The sequence below is a fragment of the Bufo gargarizans genome, chromosome 6 (genome assembly GCF_014858855.1).
Source record: "Bufo gargarizans isolate SCDJY-AF-19 chromosome 6, ASM1485885v1, whole genome shotgun sequence".
Classification (NCBI taxonomy): Eukaryota; Metazoa; Chordata; class Amphibia; order Anura; family Bufonidae; genus Bufo; species Bufo gargarizans.
Window position 1 is genome coordinate 59226062 of NC_058085.1, and position 12958 is coordinate 59239019.

Genomic DNA, 12958 nt, shown 5'->3' on the forward strand with positions numbered 1-12958 from the left:
ACAGAGGGTTCACCACAAGATGTAAACCATTGATGAGCCTCAAAAACAGGAAGGTCAGATTAGAGTTTGCCAAACGACATCTAAAAAAGCCTTCACAGTTCTGGAACAACATTCTATGGACAGATGAGACCAAGATCAACTTGTACCAGAGTGATGGGAAGAGAAGAGTATGGAGAAGGAAAGGAACTGCTCATGATCCTAAGCATACCACCTCATCAGTGAAGCATGGTGGTGGTAGTGTCATGGCGTGGGTATGTATGGCTGACAATGGAACTGGTTCTCTTGTATTTATTGATGATGTGACTGCTGACAAAAGCAGCAGGATTAATTCTGAAGTGTTTCGGGCAATATTATCTGCTCGTATTTAGCCAAATGCTTCAGAACTCATTGGACGGCACTTCACAGTGCAGATGGACAATGACCCAAAGCATACTGCAAAAGCAACCAAATAGTTTTTTTTAAGGGAAAGAAGTGGAATGTTATGCAATGGCCAAGTCAATCACCTGACCTGAATCCGATTGAGCATGCATTTCACTTGCTGAAGACAAAACTGAAGGGAAAATGCCCCAAGAACAAGCAGGAACTGAAGACAGTTGCAGTAGAGGCCGGGCAGAGCATTACCAGAGATGAAACCCAGCGTCTGGTGATGTCTATGCGTTCCAGACTTCAGGCTGTGAAAGTTTGATTTATGATTATTATGTCCGATTACTTTTGGTCCCTTAACAAGTGGGAGGCACATATGCAAACTGTTGTAATTCCTGCACCGTTCCTCTGATTTGGATGTAAATACCCTCACATTAAAGCCGACAGTCTGCAGTTAAATCACATCTTGTTTGTTTCATTTCAAATCCATTGTGGTGGTGTATAGAGCCAAAAATGTTAGAATTGTTTTGATGTCCCAATATTTATGGACCTGACTGTATATTTGTTATCTTACTGAAAAATAAGTTGTAAGAAAATTCAGAAATGAACAAATTTAGCACATTCCTAGCAAATTCAGTACAGAACCCTTTCAGTGCTACAGCAAAGAGATGACATAGTCCCATAGGAAAAAGCACTAGTCTATGTGTGCTCCCATGGTCCCAGCCACCAGAGAGGCTGGTGCTTTTTGCTATAGTTTGGAAGCACGACCACCACTGATGGATTCCAGGGTGGTCATGGATACGAGCCGTGTAAAATGTGATGGAAAAATCAATCCAGCCAGTAAAGGAAGTAATATGGATAATAACAATACATTAGTAAGTGGCTTGTATTAACTTTCTCTACAAAATAACGGTCATTTTCTGACATCAGACAACCCCTTTAAAGGGCTCATGCACATGACCGTATGTATTTTGCGGTCTAAAAAAACGGATCCGCAAAAAATACATATGACGTCCGTGTGCATTCCGTATTTCTTTTTTATGGAACGGACATACGGAAATTGAATGCACACGGAGTAACTTTCGTTTTTTAGCGGACCCATTGAAATTAATGGTTCCATATACGGTCCGCCAAAAAATCTGAAGGACACGGAAAGAAAATACGTTAGTATGCATGAGGCCGAAGACAGCTGGGAAGCAAGGTGTTGGACCTCCGACAATCACACAGTGAGGCCTCTACTAAGGACAGACCCTCACCCATGAAAAGCTTGACAATCCTTGTAATGGACATGTCTACTTTCACTATTCTTATCTATTCCTATAGAAAATTAGGTTTTGAAGCCATTTACGTTTCTACCAATAATTGTTGTTCACTAGCAGAAAACATACTTACCTGTCTCTGAGCTGTGATCCAGATAGGAAGCGTTCCATTATCCCACCAGGCTGAGATGCCTTGCGTAGAGAGATAATTTTCCTTTTTCAAATTAGTGACATTAAAGTACATGTTGTGTATTACACCATGGTTCTCAATGTATCTTCCTATAGAAAAAAATAAATTGTCACTATTATTCCTCTTTAATCTAAAGCTACGTTTCCCCGCGTTAATATATATATTTTAGCCTGATATTATGAAAGTCTGATCTTTCATAATATAAATCCTTCCAGGCCCAGAGTATAGGTACAGTACAGCCGCCTGTGTTCTGGAAATGCATCACTGACCCAGCCTGTCTATGAGCCTCAGCTTGTCAACATGTAACACATCTGATGGGTCCTGTATGTAAGACATTCCCGGCAGTCCTGTAAGCTCATATAGTATGGATGCAGTTCTCTTTCTTTAAGGGTATGTGCACTCGGCCGTGTAGTTAATGCAGATTTACCCTACGGATTTTCCTGCATTTCAATGCCAAATCTGCACCACAATCAACATCCGAGTTTGATGAAAGTTTGCCGTAGATCTCAAAATCTGCTCTGAAAATCTGCCCAAGCAATTGACATGCGGCAGATTTCTAAATCCTCATCGCAGGTCAATTTCCACACCTAAAAAGCACATTGTTTACATGAGAGTTGGAAAATACCAACTTTGGCTGGTACTGTATTATACAGCCGTTTTATCGCACCCAGAAAATGTGCTCATAATCCGCACCATGTGGATATGCCCTAAAGCTGACCTGTCACGTTGTGCTGTCCGCATTCAGCATAAAAGATAGAAAACGTCCTATTCTTGTCTGCATTCGCGGACAAGAATATGTTTCTATCATAGGGCCGGCCGTGTCCCTTCTGCAAAATGCGGAATGCACAAGGCCGGTAACCGTTTTTTGAGGATGCGCAATTTGCAGACCACAAAACACTGACAGTTGTGTAAATGTACCCTAAAAGTGAAATCTGCAGTCAGTGTGTTATAGAGCAGGGGGAGCTGATCAGTTTAATATACAGGGGATATTTATCAAAACTGGTGTAAAGTAGAACTGGCTTATTTGCCTATAGAAACCAATCAGATGCCACCTTTCATTTTTCACAGCTCCTTTTGAAAATGAATCTGATTGGTTGCTATGGGCAAATAAGCCAGTTCTACTTTACACCAGTTTTGATAAATATCCCCCATAGTTTTGTGGGAAAAGATTCAGTAAAATTATTGACGTCTTTGCTGTTTCTGTGTTCAATAGCTCAAGCGGGCTGTATTATCACTGCCTAATAGTCTTCGCTGCATACGGACTCATGCACACGACCGTATGTATTTTGTGGTGCGCAAAAAATATGGATGACATCCGTGTGCATTCCATATTTTGCGGAACGGAACTGCTGGCCCCTAATAGAACACTCCTATCCTTGTCGGTAATGTGGATAATAATAGGATATGTTCTATTTTTTTGCGGAACGAACAGACAGAAACGGAATGCACACAGAGTAACTAGTTTTCTTTGCAGACCCATTGAAATAAATGGTTCTGCATATGGTCCACACAAAAAAAAAAAAAAAACGGAAAGAAAATATGTTTGTGTGCATGATCCCTACATTCACACGACCATATGTGTTTTGTGGTCCGCAAAACAATGATCCTCAAAAAATACGGATTACTTCCTTTTGGCATTCGGAGAGGGGGAGGGGTCTGCCTTTATGTAAAGTCCTGTCTAAAGCCCACACTCTGGGAAGACATAAGTGAGGGACATGAACATGTGGAGTCACTGTGGGTAGAAATACATGGAGGAAAAAACAATAATAAAATACAAACAGGAGTTTATTATAAGCCACCTAATATACCAGAGTCCACAGAAAATTTGCTACTAAACGAAATAGACGAGGCGGCAAATCATAATGAGGTGGTTATTATGGGGGACATCAACTACCCAGATATAGACTGGGAAACTGAAACCTGTACATCTCATAAAGGAAACAGGTTCTTGGCAATAACCAAAGACAATTACCTCTCCCAACTGGTTTAGGACCCGACTAGCGGGACGGCCATACTGGACTTAGTATTATCCAATAGACCTGAGAGAACAACCGATGTGCAGGTTGGGGGGACACCTGGGAAATAGTGACCATAAAGTAATAACCTTCCAATTGTCACTCAAAAGAGTGTTTCTTCAGGGAGGAACAAAAATACCAAACTTCAAAAAAGCAAAATTTAGCCAACTAAGAGAGGCCAAAGGCCCAAACTAACTGGGACAAAGTCCTCAAAAATACAAATACAGCCACAAAATGGGATATTTTTAAAACCATCCTAAAATCTAATTGTGAAATGTACATACCTTATGGGAATAAAAGTTTAAGGAAGAAAGAAAAAAATAATGTGGATAAATAGAATTGTAAAGAAACCAATAAATGTCAAAAGAAAGCATTTAAATCACTAAAACAGTAGGGAGCGAGGAAGCATTGAAAAACTAGAAAAAAAAAGCAAAGGAAAAAAATTGAATATGTAAAAGACAAATAAAAGCAGCCAAACTAGAGACAGAGTAAAACTAACCCTAAAATGTTCTTCAATTATATAAATGGTAAATAGTATAAATCTGAAGGTGTCGGCCCTTTACAGAGTAAAGTACAGAGGGGGGGGGGGGGAGTTGCAGAGAGCGATGAGGAGAAAGCAAAGCTATTAAATATTTTTTTCTCCACTCCATTAAATGTTCCCTGTCTGACCTAGGAAGAAGTACAGCGGACGTGTCCGTGCTCAAATCCGTGAGAAGGTGGTCAGTGATGCATCCGTGAAGCTGTCCGTGAAGGATCTGTGTTGGGTCCATGGGTCCGTTTTTTACTGTCCGTGTTTCACTGACACTAAACAGCAGAAAAAATAATTTTCAAAGAATCTCTTCTTATTGATCTGTGAAATACGGATGCAACACGAATGGCATCCGACCCATAGACTATAATGGGCGTGAGGGATCCGGGAACACGGGCCAAGATAGGACATGCATTTGTGCTGAAAACACGGACCCACGGACCGTGCTAAAACACTGATGTGTGAATACACACATTCAATTGAATGGGGACGTGTGCTTTCCGCGGAGAACACGTACAGCACACGTACGTGAAACACTGACGTGTGAATGAGGCTTAAGAGAATTAAATAATGTCATAGCCAGACCCCTATTTCTGATATTTAAGGACCCTATACTGATAGGGAGTGTTCCACAGGATTGGCGCATAGCAAATGTGGTGCCAATATTCAAAAAAGGTCTAAAAACAGAGCCTGGAAACTATAGGCCGTTAAGTTTAACATCTGTTGTGGGTAAACTGTTTGAAGGTTTTCCAAGAGATGCTATCTTAGAGTACCTCAATGAAAATAAGCAAGTAACGTCATATCAGCATGGCTTCATCAGGGATCGGTCATGCCAAACTAATTTAATCAGTTTCTATGAGGAGGTAAGTTCTAGACTTGACCGCAGTGAATCAATAGATGTCTTATATCTGGACTTCTCCAAAGCATTTGACACTGTACCAAATGGGAAGGAATAATGCAAGTCACCCGTACATACTAAATGGTAAAACACTGGGTAACCATGACATGGAAAAGGACCTAGGAATTTTGGTGAACCGCAAACTAAGCTGTAGAAACCAGTGTCAGGCAGTTGCTGCCGATGCATAGTCCTGCCACATTTATGGTAGTAAAGCCTTGGAATGCTTGTATTCAAGTGATGGCTTTATGAGGGACCGGTTATGTCAAACTAATTTAATCAGTTTTGTATGAGGAGGTAAGTTCTAGACTTGACCTCGGCAAATCAATGGATGTCATATATCTTGACTTCTCCAAAGCATTTGATACTGTACCACATATAAGGTTAGTTTATAAAATGAGAATGCTCGGACTGGGAGAAAACATCTGTAAGTGGGTAAGTAACTGGCTCAGTGACAAAAAAACTGAGGGTGGTTATTAATGATACACACTCAGATTGGGTCACTGTCACTAGTGGGATACCTCAAGGGTCAGTATTGGGCCCTATTTTCTTCAATATATTTATTAATAAACTTGTAGAAGACTTGCACAGTAAAATATCAATTTGTGCAGATGACACTAAACTGTGTGAAGTAATTAACATGGTAGAGGACAATATAGTGTGTGTGTGTACCTACACTATACGGCTACAGAGCGATCTGGATAGATTGGAGGCTTGGGCAGATAAGTGGCAGATGAGGTTTAACACTGACATATATAAGATTAAGCAGATGGGAAGGAATAATGCAAGTCACCAGTACACACTAAATGGTAAAACACTGGGTAACACTGACATGAAAAAGGACTCAGGAATTTTAGTGAACAGCAAACTAAGCTGTAGAAACCAGTGTCAGGCAGCTGCTGCCAAGGCCAATAAGATAATGGGTTGCATCAGAAGGGGCATAGATGCCCGTGATGAGAACATAGTCCTACCACTTTACACATCACTGGTCAGACCACACATGGAGTACTGTGTACAGTTCTGGGCTCCTGTGAACAAGGCAGACATAGCAGAGCTGGAGAGGGTTCAGAGGAGGGCAACTAAAGAAATAACGAATGGGGCAACTACAGTACCCTGAAAGATTATCAAAATTAGGGTTATTCACTTTAGAAAAAAGACGACTGAGAGGAGATCTAATTAATATGTATAAATATATCAGGGGTCAGTACAGAGATCTATCCCATCATCTATTTATCCCCAGGACTGTGACTGTGACGAGGGGACATCCTCTGCGTCTGGAGGAAAGAAGGTTTGTACACAAACATAGAAGAGGGTTCTTTACGGTAAGAGCAGTGAGACTATGGAACTCTCTGCCTGAGGAGGTGGTGATGGTGAGTACAATAAAGGAATTCAAGAGGGGCCTGGATGTATTTCTGGAGTGTAATAATATTACAGGCTATAGCTTCTAGACAGAGAGATCGTTGATCCAGGGAGTTATTCTGATTCCCTGATTGGAGTTGGGAAGGAATTTTTCCTACCTCACAGAGGTTTTTGGCCTTCCTCTGGATAACAGGCCAAACTGGATGGACAGATGTCTTTTTTCAACCTTATAAACTATGTTACTATGTATTGCATCCGTTCTTTTTACGGATCCATCGTAACAATGCCTATTCTTGTCTGCGAAATGGACAAGAATAGGACATGCTCTATATTTTTTGCAGGGCTACAGAACGGACATACGGATGAGGACAGCACAAAAAAAATATAGCATGTCCTATTCTTGTCCGTTTTGCGGACAAGAATAGGCATTTCTACAATGCGGACTGCAAAAAACGGAACGGTCGTGTGCATGAGGCCTTACATAGTGAAAAAAACACAAGTCTGTCAAATTCAAGTTATTGTCCTGCAAATATATATACTGTACATATATCGCACACATACATATGTAGTACATCAGTAAGGTCAAAGCTGAAGGGAAGCCTATGCCCTATGATATGGTACCTCATCACTGAGAACAAAGACACTGCTGCCAGCTCTGCCCACACCATGTACCAGTCACATACATAACACACACTAAGGCTACTTTCATTAATTCCGGTATTGAGATCCAAAAAAAACTGATTTGTCACCATTGACTTACATTGTTTTCAGTGCTGGGCCTGTTTTTTTCAGTTTTTTATGACCGGACGCAAAACTGCAACTTGCCCCTTCCCCCGTGTTATTATACAATAGCACAGCATGGCTACTTTAACATGCCGGAAAACTGCTGCATTGCATAAGCCGGACCGTCCTGGCCCTCTAACGTCACTGCAGTCTGAACTGACTCAAAGATTGCCACCAAATGGTCAAAGAATGGAACAGCAGCAATCTCAAGGGAATGGAGTCCACTTCAGAGGCCCATTGTCGGAGAATGAAATGTTCTGCACATTTCTTTTCCCTGTTTCAATTCTGCCCTTTCTTCAAGATCTCAGTTTGCTGTCAGTGAATGGAAATATTCTTGTTTACACACAGAATATGAAACCCTGTAGGTACCTAAAACTATTCACAGCTGAGAGTTTGCCTCAATGGTATCCAGTCTAGATGACACTCTGTACGCTGGGAAAAATAGGGCGGCAATATAAATCTCGCCATGATTTCTGCTACAATGTATCAGTGGAGGTTATATATATCAGCCTCAGAGATCTGGATATGCCTTTCACTCAAGAGCAGGACTATCTCTGCCCACAGTTTTCCTTTAAAGGGGCATTCCGTTTGTAACAAGTATCCCCTACCCACAGGATAGAAGATAACTATTAGATCAGAGCCCCACTACTATGAGAACAGGGACCTGGTAACCTGCGGGTCCCCCAAAATGAATGGAGCGGCAGATTGGGAGAGTACACTGTCACTCCATTCACCTCTATGGGATTACCAGAAATAGCCAACCGCTTGTACTCCGCTATCTCTGGCAGTCCCATGGAGGTGAATGGAGCGGCAGTAGGCATGCCTGATCTGTTGCTCCATGCATTTCAGGGGTCCCCGTAGGGTATGGGGTTCCCTGTTCTCATTGGTTCCCAGCTGGTGGAACCCCAACAATATAATAGTTATCCCCTACCCTGTGGATTTGGGACAACTTGTAACAGCCAGAATACCCCTTTAAGGGTACGGCTACACGGGGCGGATTTCCCACGGCCGATTTGTTGCAGATATTGCAGGAGATAGGCATCTCAAAGGGGGAAATCCGCAGACAAAATCTGCTCATAAATTGACATTGCAGAGTTAATTTCCACACCACTGGTCAATTTACGCTGCAGGTTTCTTTTGCAGCATGTGGATGAGATGATTAGGGTATGTTCACACATACGTTTTTTTTTGGGCACAGATTTCACCCAAAAAAAAGCATGCAGATCTTCCCAATTTCAATCGGGAATCAGCAAGTGAATTCATGTAGCACTTTTTTTTTGTTCGCATTTTTCTCACGCGAGTGCAAAACGCATTACAATGTTTTGCACTCGCGCAGAAAAATCGCGCATGTTCCCGCAACGCACCCGCACCTTTTCCAGCAATGCCGTGTGAAAGAGGCCTAAGGGGGTTTAAGCTAGGGCAGCTGAGGTGGTTAAACCAGGGATGCTCAACCTGCAGCTCTCCAGCTGTTGTAAAACTACAACTCCCACCATGCCCTGCCTGCTGTAGGACGATAGCTGTAGGCTACCCGAGCATTCTGGGAGTTGTAGTTGTGCAACAGCTGGATGGCCGCAGGTTCAGCATCCCTGCTTTAAACCATTATAAGCTTTTGGTGAAGAATGTCAACAGAATCTGCTCTCCTGCCCCCCAAACGCTACTGACAACAGTTCGCCCATTCACATTTCAGCAGCTGGGTGTTGTCAAGACATTACCTAGGAAGCATCATGACAAAGACATTGGGTGTGCCCACTAAACTATCTGGATACAATGATTCATGGCATATGCCCTGACGTCAAAGCTTTTGGCCCTTAAAAGTGCTTTTTTTTGTGAGGAAGCAGAAAAATCACGTCCACAAGTTGCAAGCAGTAAAACGGTGATTGTGTTTAAATCCACTTTTGTTACTGTAAAATGCAGCAAAAATTATGCCCTCAATTCCAACAGTGGAAAATCAGCAGCATATACACCATGGGTGGACGTACCCTTAGTAAATGACATGGATCTCCATGTAGATTTCCAGACTTCATAAAGAAGGGACACGCCCCTCCTCTTGGCTCAGCTTCCACGTATGCACACGTGGATTAGCCCCATTGATTAGGGGGTAAAGCCGTGTGCAGACCAGTGGCATGCAAAATGCAAACCCACACCAGAAACCAGAAGGTCAGGCTTCAGCAACCGATTTCTTCATCAGTTTCCTCAGTCTGAACATAGCCATAGACTGTGATCAGCAAAGAAATGTCCCTGTCATCCTGATCTTCCTAGTGCATGAACAGAATGCTAGGGCAATACTGCAGCTAGAGAGCTAGCGCAGGACATAACTTAAATCTTGCATAATTATGGTAACTTATATGACAGTAAACTACAGAAAGTCGAGTGACAACCCCAGTGGTTACTGTGATGGCTGTCATTAGTGGTTGTCAACCAGCAATTATTACCTGTGTAGAAGACGAAGATGACTTCAAGCTGTCAGGCAGAACAGAGAAAAAGGGAAACGCAATTTACATTTCCAGATTTAGTTTTCTATCTTATGGAGAATTTTTATTGAATCCAGCGCCTTTTTTGGAAGTCCTGGATTTAACCTCTAATGCCCCTTTCACACGAGCGAGTTTTCCGCACGAGTGCGATGCGTGACGTGAACACACAGCACCCGCACTGAATCCTGACCCATTCATTTTAACTGGTCTGTGTACATGAGCGTTTTTTTTCACTCATCACTTGTGTGTTGCGTGAAAAACGAAGCATGTTCTATATTCTGCGTTTTTCATTAAATCCGGAAGCAAGTGCGGATGCAATGCGTTTTTCACTGATGGTTGCTAAGAGATGTTTGTAAACCTTCAGTTTTTTATCATGTGCGTGAAAAACGCCTCAAAACGCATTGCACTCACGTGGAAAAAACTGAACGCTATCGCAGACAAAACTGACTGAACTTGCTTTCAAAATGATACGAGTTTCCCTGACCGCACCCTGAACGCATCCGGACCTTAGCCATCACGCTCGTATGAAAGAGGCAAGACGGCTGTCACTTCAGCAGGGCTGAGCTATGTGTGACCTGTACGGTCACCAGAGTCTATGGGGGGGGAGTGACAGTGGGTCAGACCACTCGCTGTGCTGGCCGTCCAATCCTATGTGTAATAGACTGCATATGGAGTTGGACTAAAGGAGTCCTTAGTCCGACTCCATATGCACTGTACTGCAGCAGCACCAGCCCGTTTTGTGTCTTGGCTGATGAGACAGACCTCCATGATGACATCATCATTCTTATCAGTAAGTCAGGACACAAGAGGGAAGGGGGGACTTCACATGTCTTTTAGGCCTCATGCACACGACAGTATTTTTTCACATCACCATGGGAACGCCTCTATGTTAGAATATACCATCGGATTTGAGTTACCTCGTGAAAACTCAGATCCGATAGTATATTCTAACACAGAGGCGTTCCCATGGTGATGGGGACGCTTCAAGTTAGAATATACTAAGAACTGTGTACATGACTGCCCCCTGATGCCTGGCAGCATCCGATCTCTTACAGGGGGCTGTGATCCGCACAATTAACCCCTCAGGTGCTGCACCTGAGGGGTTAATTGTGCGTATCATAGCCTCTGTAAGAGATCAGGTGCTGCGAGGCAGCAAGGGGCAGACCCCCCTCCCTCCCCAGTTTTTAATTCATTGGTGGCCAGTGCGGCCCCCCTCCCTCCCTTCCCTGTATTAAATTCATTGGTGGCCAGTGTGCCGGCCCCCCCTCCCTCCCCTGTATTAAATTCATTGGTGGCCAGTGCGGCCCCCCGGCCCCTCCTCTCCTGTATTAAATTCATTGGTGGCCAGTGCAGCCCCCCCTCTAATTAAAATCACCCCCCCATCATTGGTGGCAGCGGAGAGTTCCGATCGAAGTCCCAGTTTAATCACTGGGGCTCTGATCGGTAACCATGGCAACCAGGACGCTACTGCAGTTCTGGCTGCCATGGTTACTTAGCAATTTTAGAAGCATTATACTTACCTGCACTGTCTGTGACCGGTCGGGCGCTCCTCCTACTGGTAAGTGAAAGGTCTGTGCAGCGCATTGCTTATAGCACAGACCTGTCACTTACCAGTAGGAGGAACGCCCGGCCGGTCACAGCCAGTGCAGGTAAGTATAATGCTTCTAAAATTGCTAAGTAACCATAGCAGCCAGGACTGCAGTAGCGTTCTGGTTGCCATGGTTTCCGATCGGTGCCCCAGCGATTAAACTGGGACTCCGATCGGAACTCTCCGCTGCCACCAATGATGGGGGGGATTTTAATTAGGGGAGGGGGGAGGCCGCACTGGCCACCAATGAATTTAATACAGGGGAGGGAGGGAGGGGGGGCCGGGAGGTGCCGCACTGGCCACCAATTAATTTAATACAGGGGAGGGAGGGAGCGAGGGGGGGGGGGGCCGCACTGGCCACCAATTAATTTAATACAGAGGAGGGGGGCCGGGGGGGCCGCACTGGCCACCAATGAATTTAATACAGGGGAGGGAGGGAGGGCCGCCCTGGCCACCAATGAATTTAATACAGGGGAGGGAGGGGGGGCCGGCACACTGGCCACCAATGAATTTAATACAGGGAAGGGAGGGAGGGGGGGCTGCACTGGCCACCAATGAATTAAAAACTGGGGAGGGAGGGGGGTCTGCCCCTTGCTGCCTGGCAGCACCTGATCTCTTACAGGGGGCTATGATACGCACAATTAACCCCTCAGGTGTGGCACCTGAGGGGTTAATTGTGCGGATCACAGCCCCCTGTAAGAGATCGGATGCTGCCAGGCAGCAGGGGGCAGTCATGTACACAGTTCTTAGTATATTCTAACTTGAAGCGTCCCCATCACTATGGGAACGCCTCTGTGTTAGAATATACTGTCGGGTATGTAAATTCCGTTTCCCTTTTTCTCTGTTCTGCCAGACAGCTTGAAGTCATCTTCGGCAGAAAATCACGGAAAACGGAACAACGGACACAGATGCACACAACGGTCGTGTGCATGAGGCCTTACTCTGCGATGTTGAACCTGCAGTATTTTTCCAGAAAAAGGCAAACAACCTCTAGTTGTAAGCTAAATTTTGTCCATAATTGTTTATATTCTTTACCCCACCATGTCCTTAATAATACCGATACCACTGGCAAATACACTATATAGACATAAAATATATAAAAATTATTGAATTCAGGTGTTTCATTCAGCACCATTGCCACTGGAGTATAAAATCCAGCCCCTCGACGTGCAGTCAGCCTCTGCAAACTTTTGTAGAAGAACAGCTCGTTCTAAAGAGCTCACTGAATTCCAGCGTGGTCCTGTACTAGGATGTCACCGCTGCCACGAGTCAGTTCATGAAATGTCTTCCCTCCTTGACTGTGAGTGGTGAAGTTCTGCTGACTCAATAAATACACTTTAAAGGGAACCTGTCAACCTTATGCTGACCTCACTGAGGGCTGCATAAATTACTGACAGAAATGCTGATTTCAGCGGTATGTCACTCATTAGCTAAAAGTAAGTGGTTTATGAGAACCAGCCTCATAATCATTGCAGCCGGGGCCTGGAAATGAGTCAAATCTACCTG

At 43.9% G+C, this 12958-nt stretch overlaps 1 protein-coding gene across 1 annotated transcript in view; it reads right to left on the reverse strand.

Annotated features, from left to right (window-relative positions):
- Nucleotides 1–12958, reverse strand: part of ENPP7 (ectonucleotide pyrophosphatase/phosphodiesterase 7) — a 35435-nt gene that overhangs the window by 10660 nt on the left and 11817 nt on the right. Inside the window, exon 4 of the mRNA XM_044299461.1 lies at nt 1756–1901. Within this exon, the coding sequence (XP_044155396.1) occupies nt 1756–1901 (146 nt within the window). The remainder of the gene's footprint in view (nt 1–1755; nt 1902–12958) is intronic.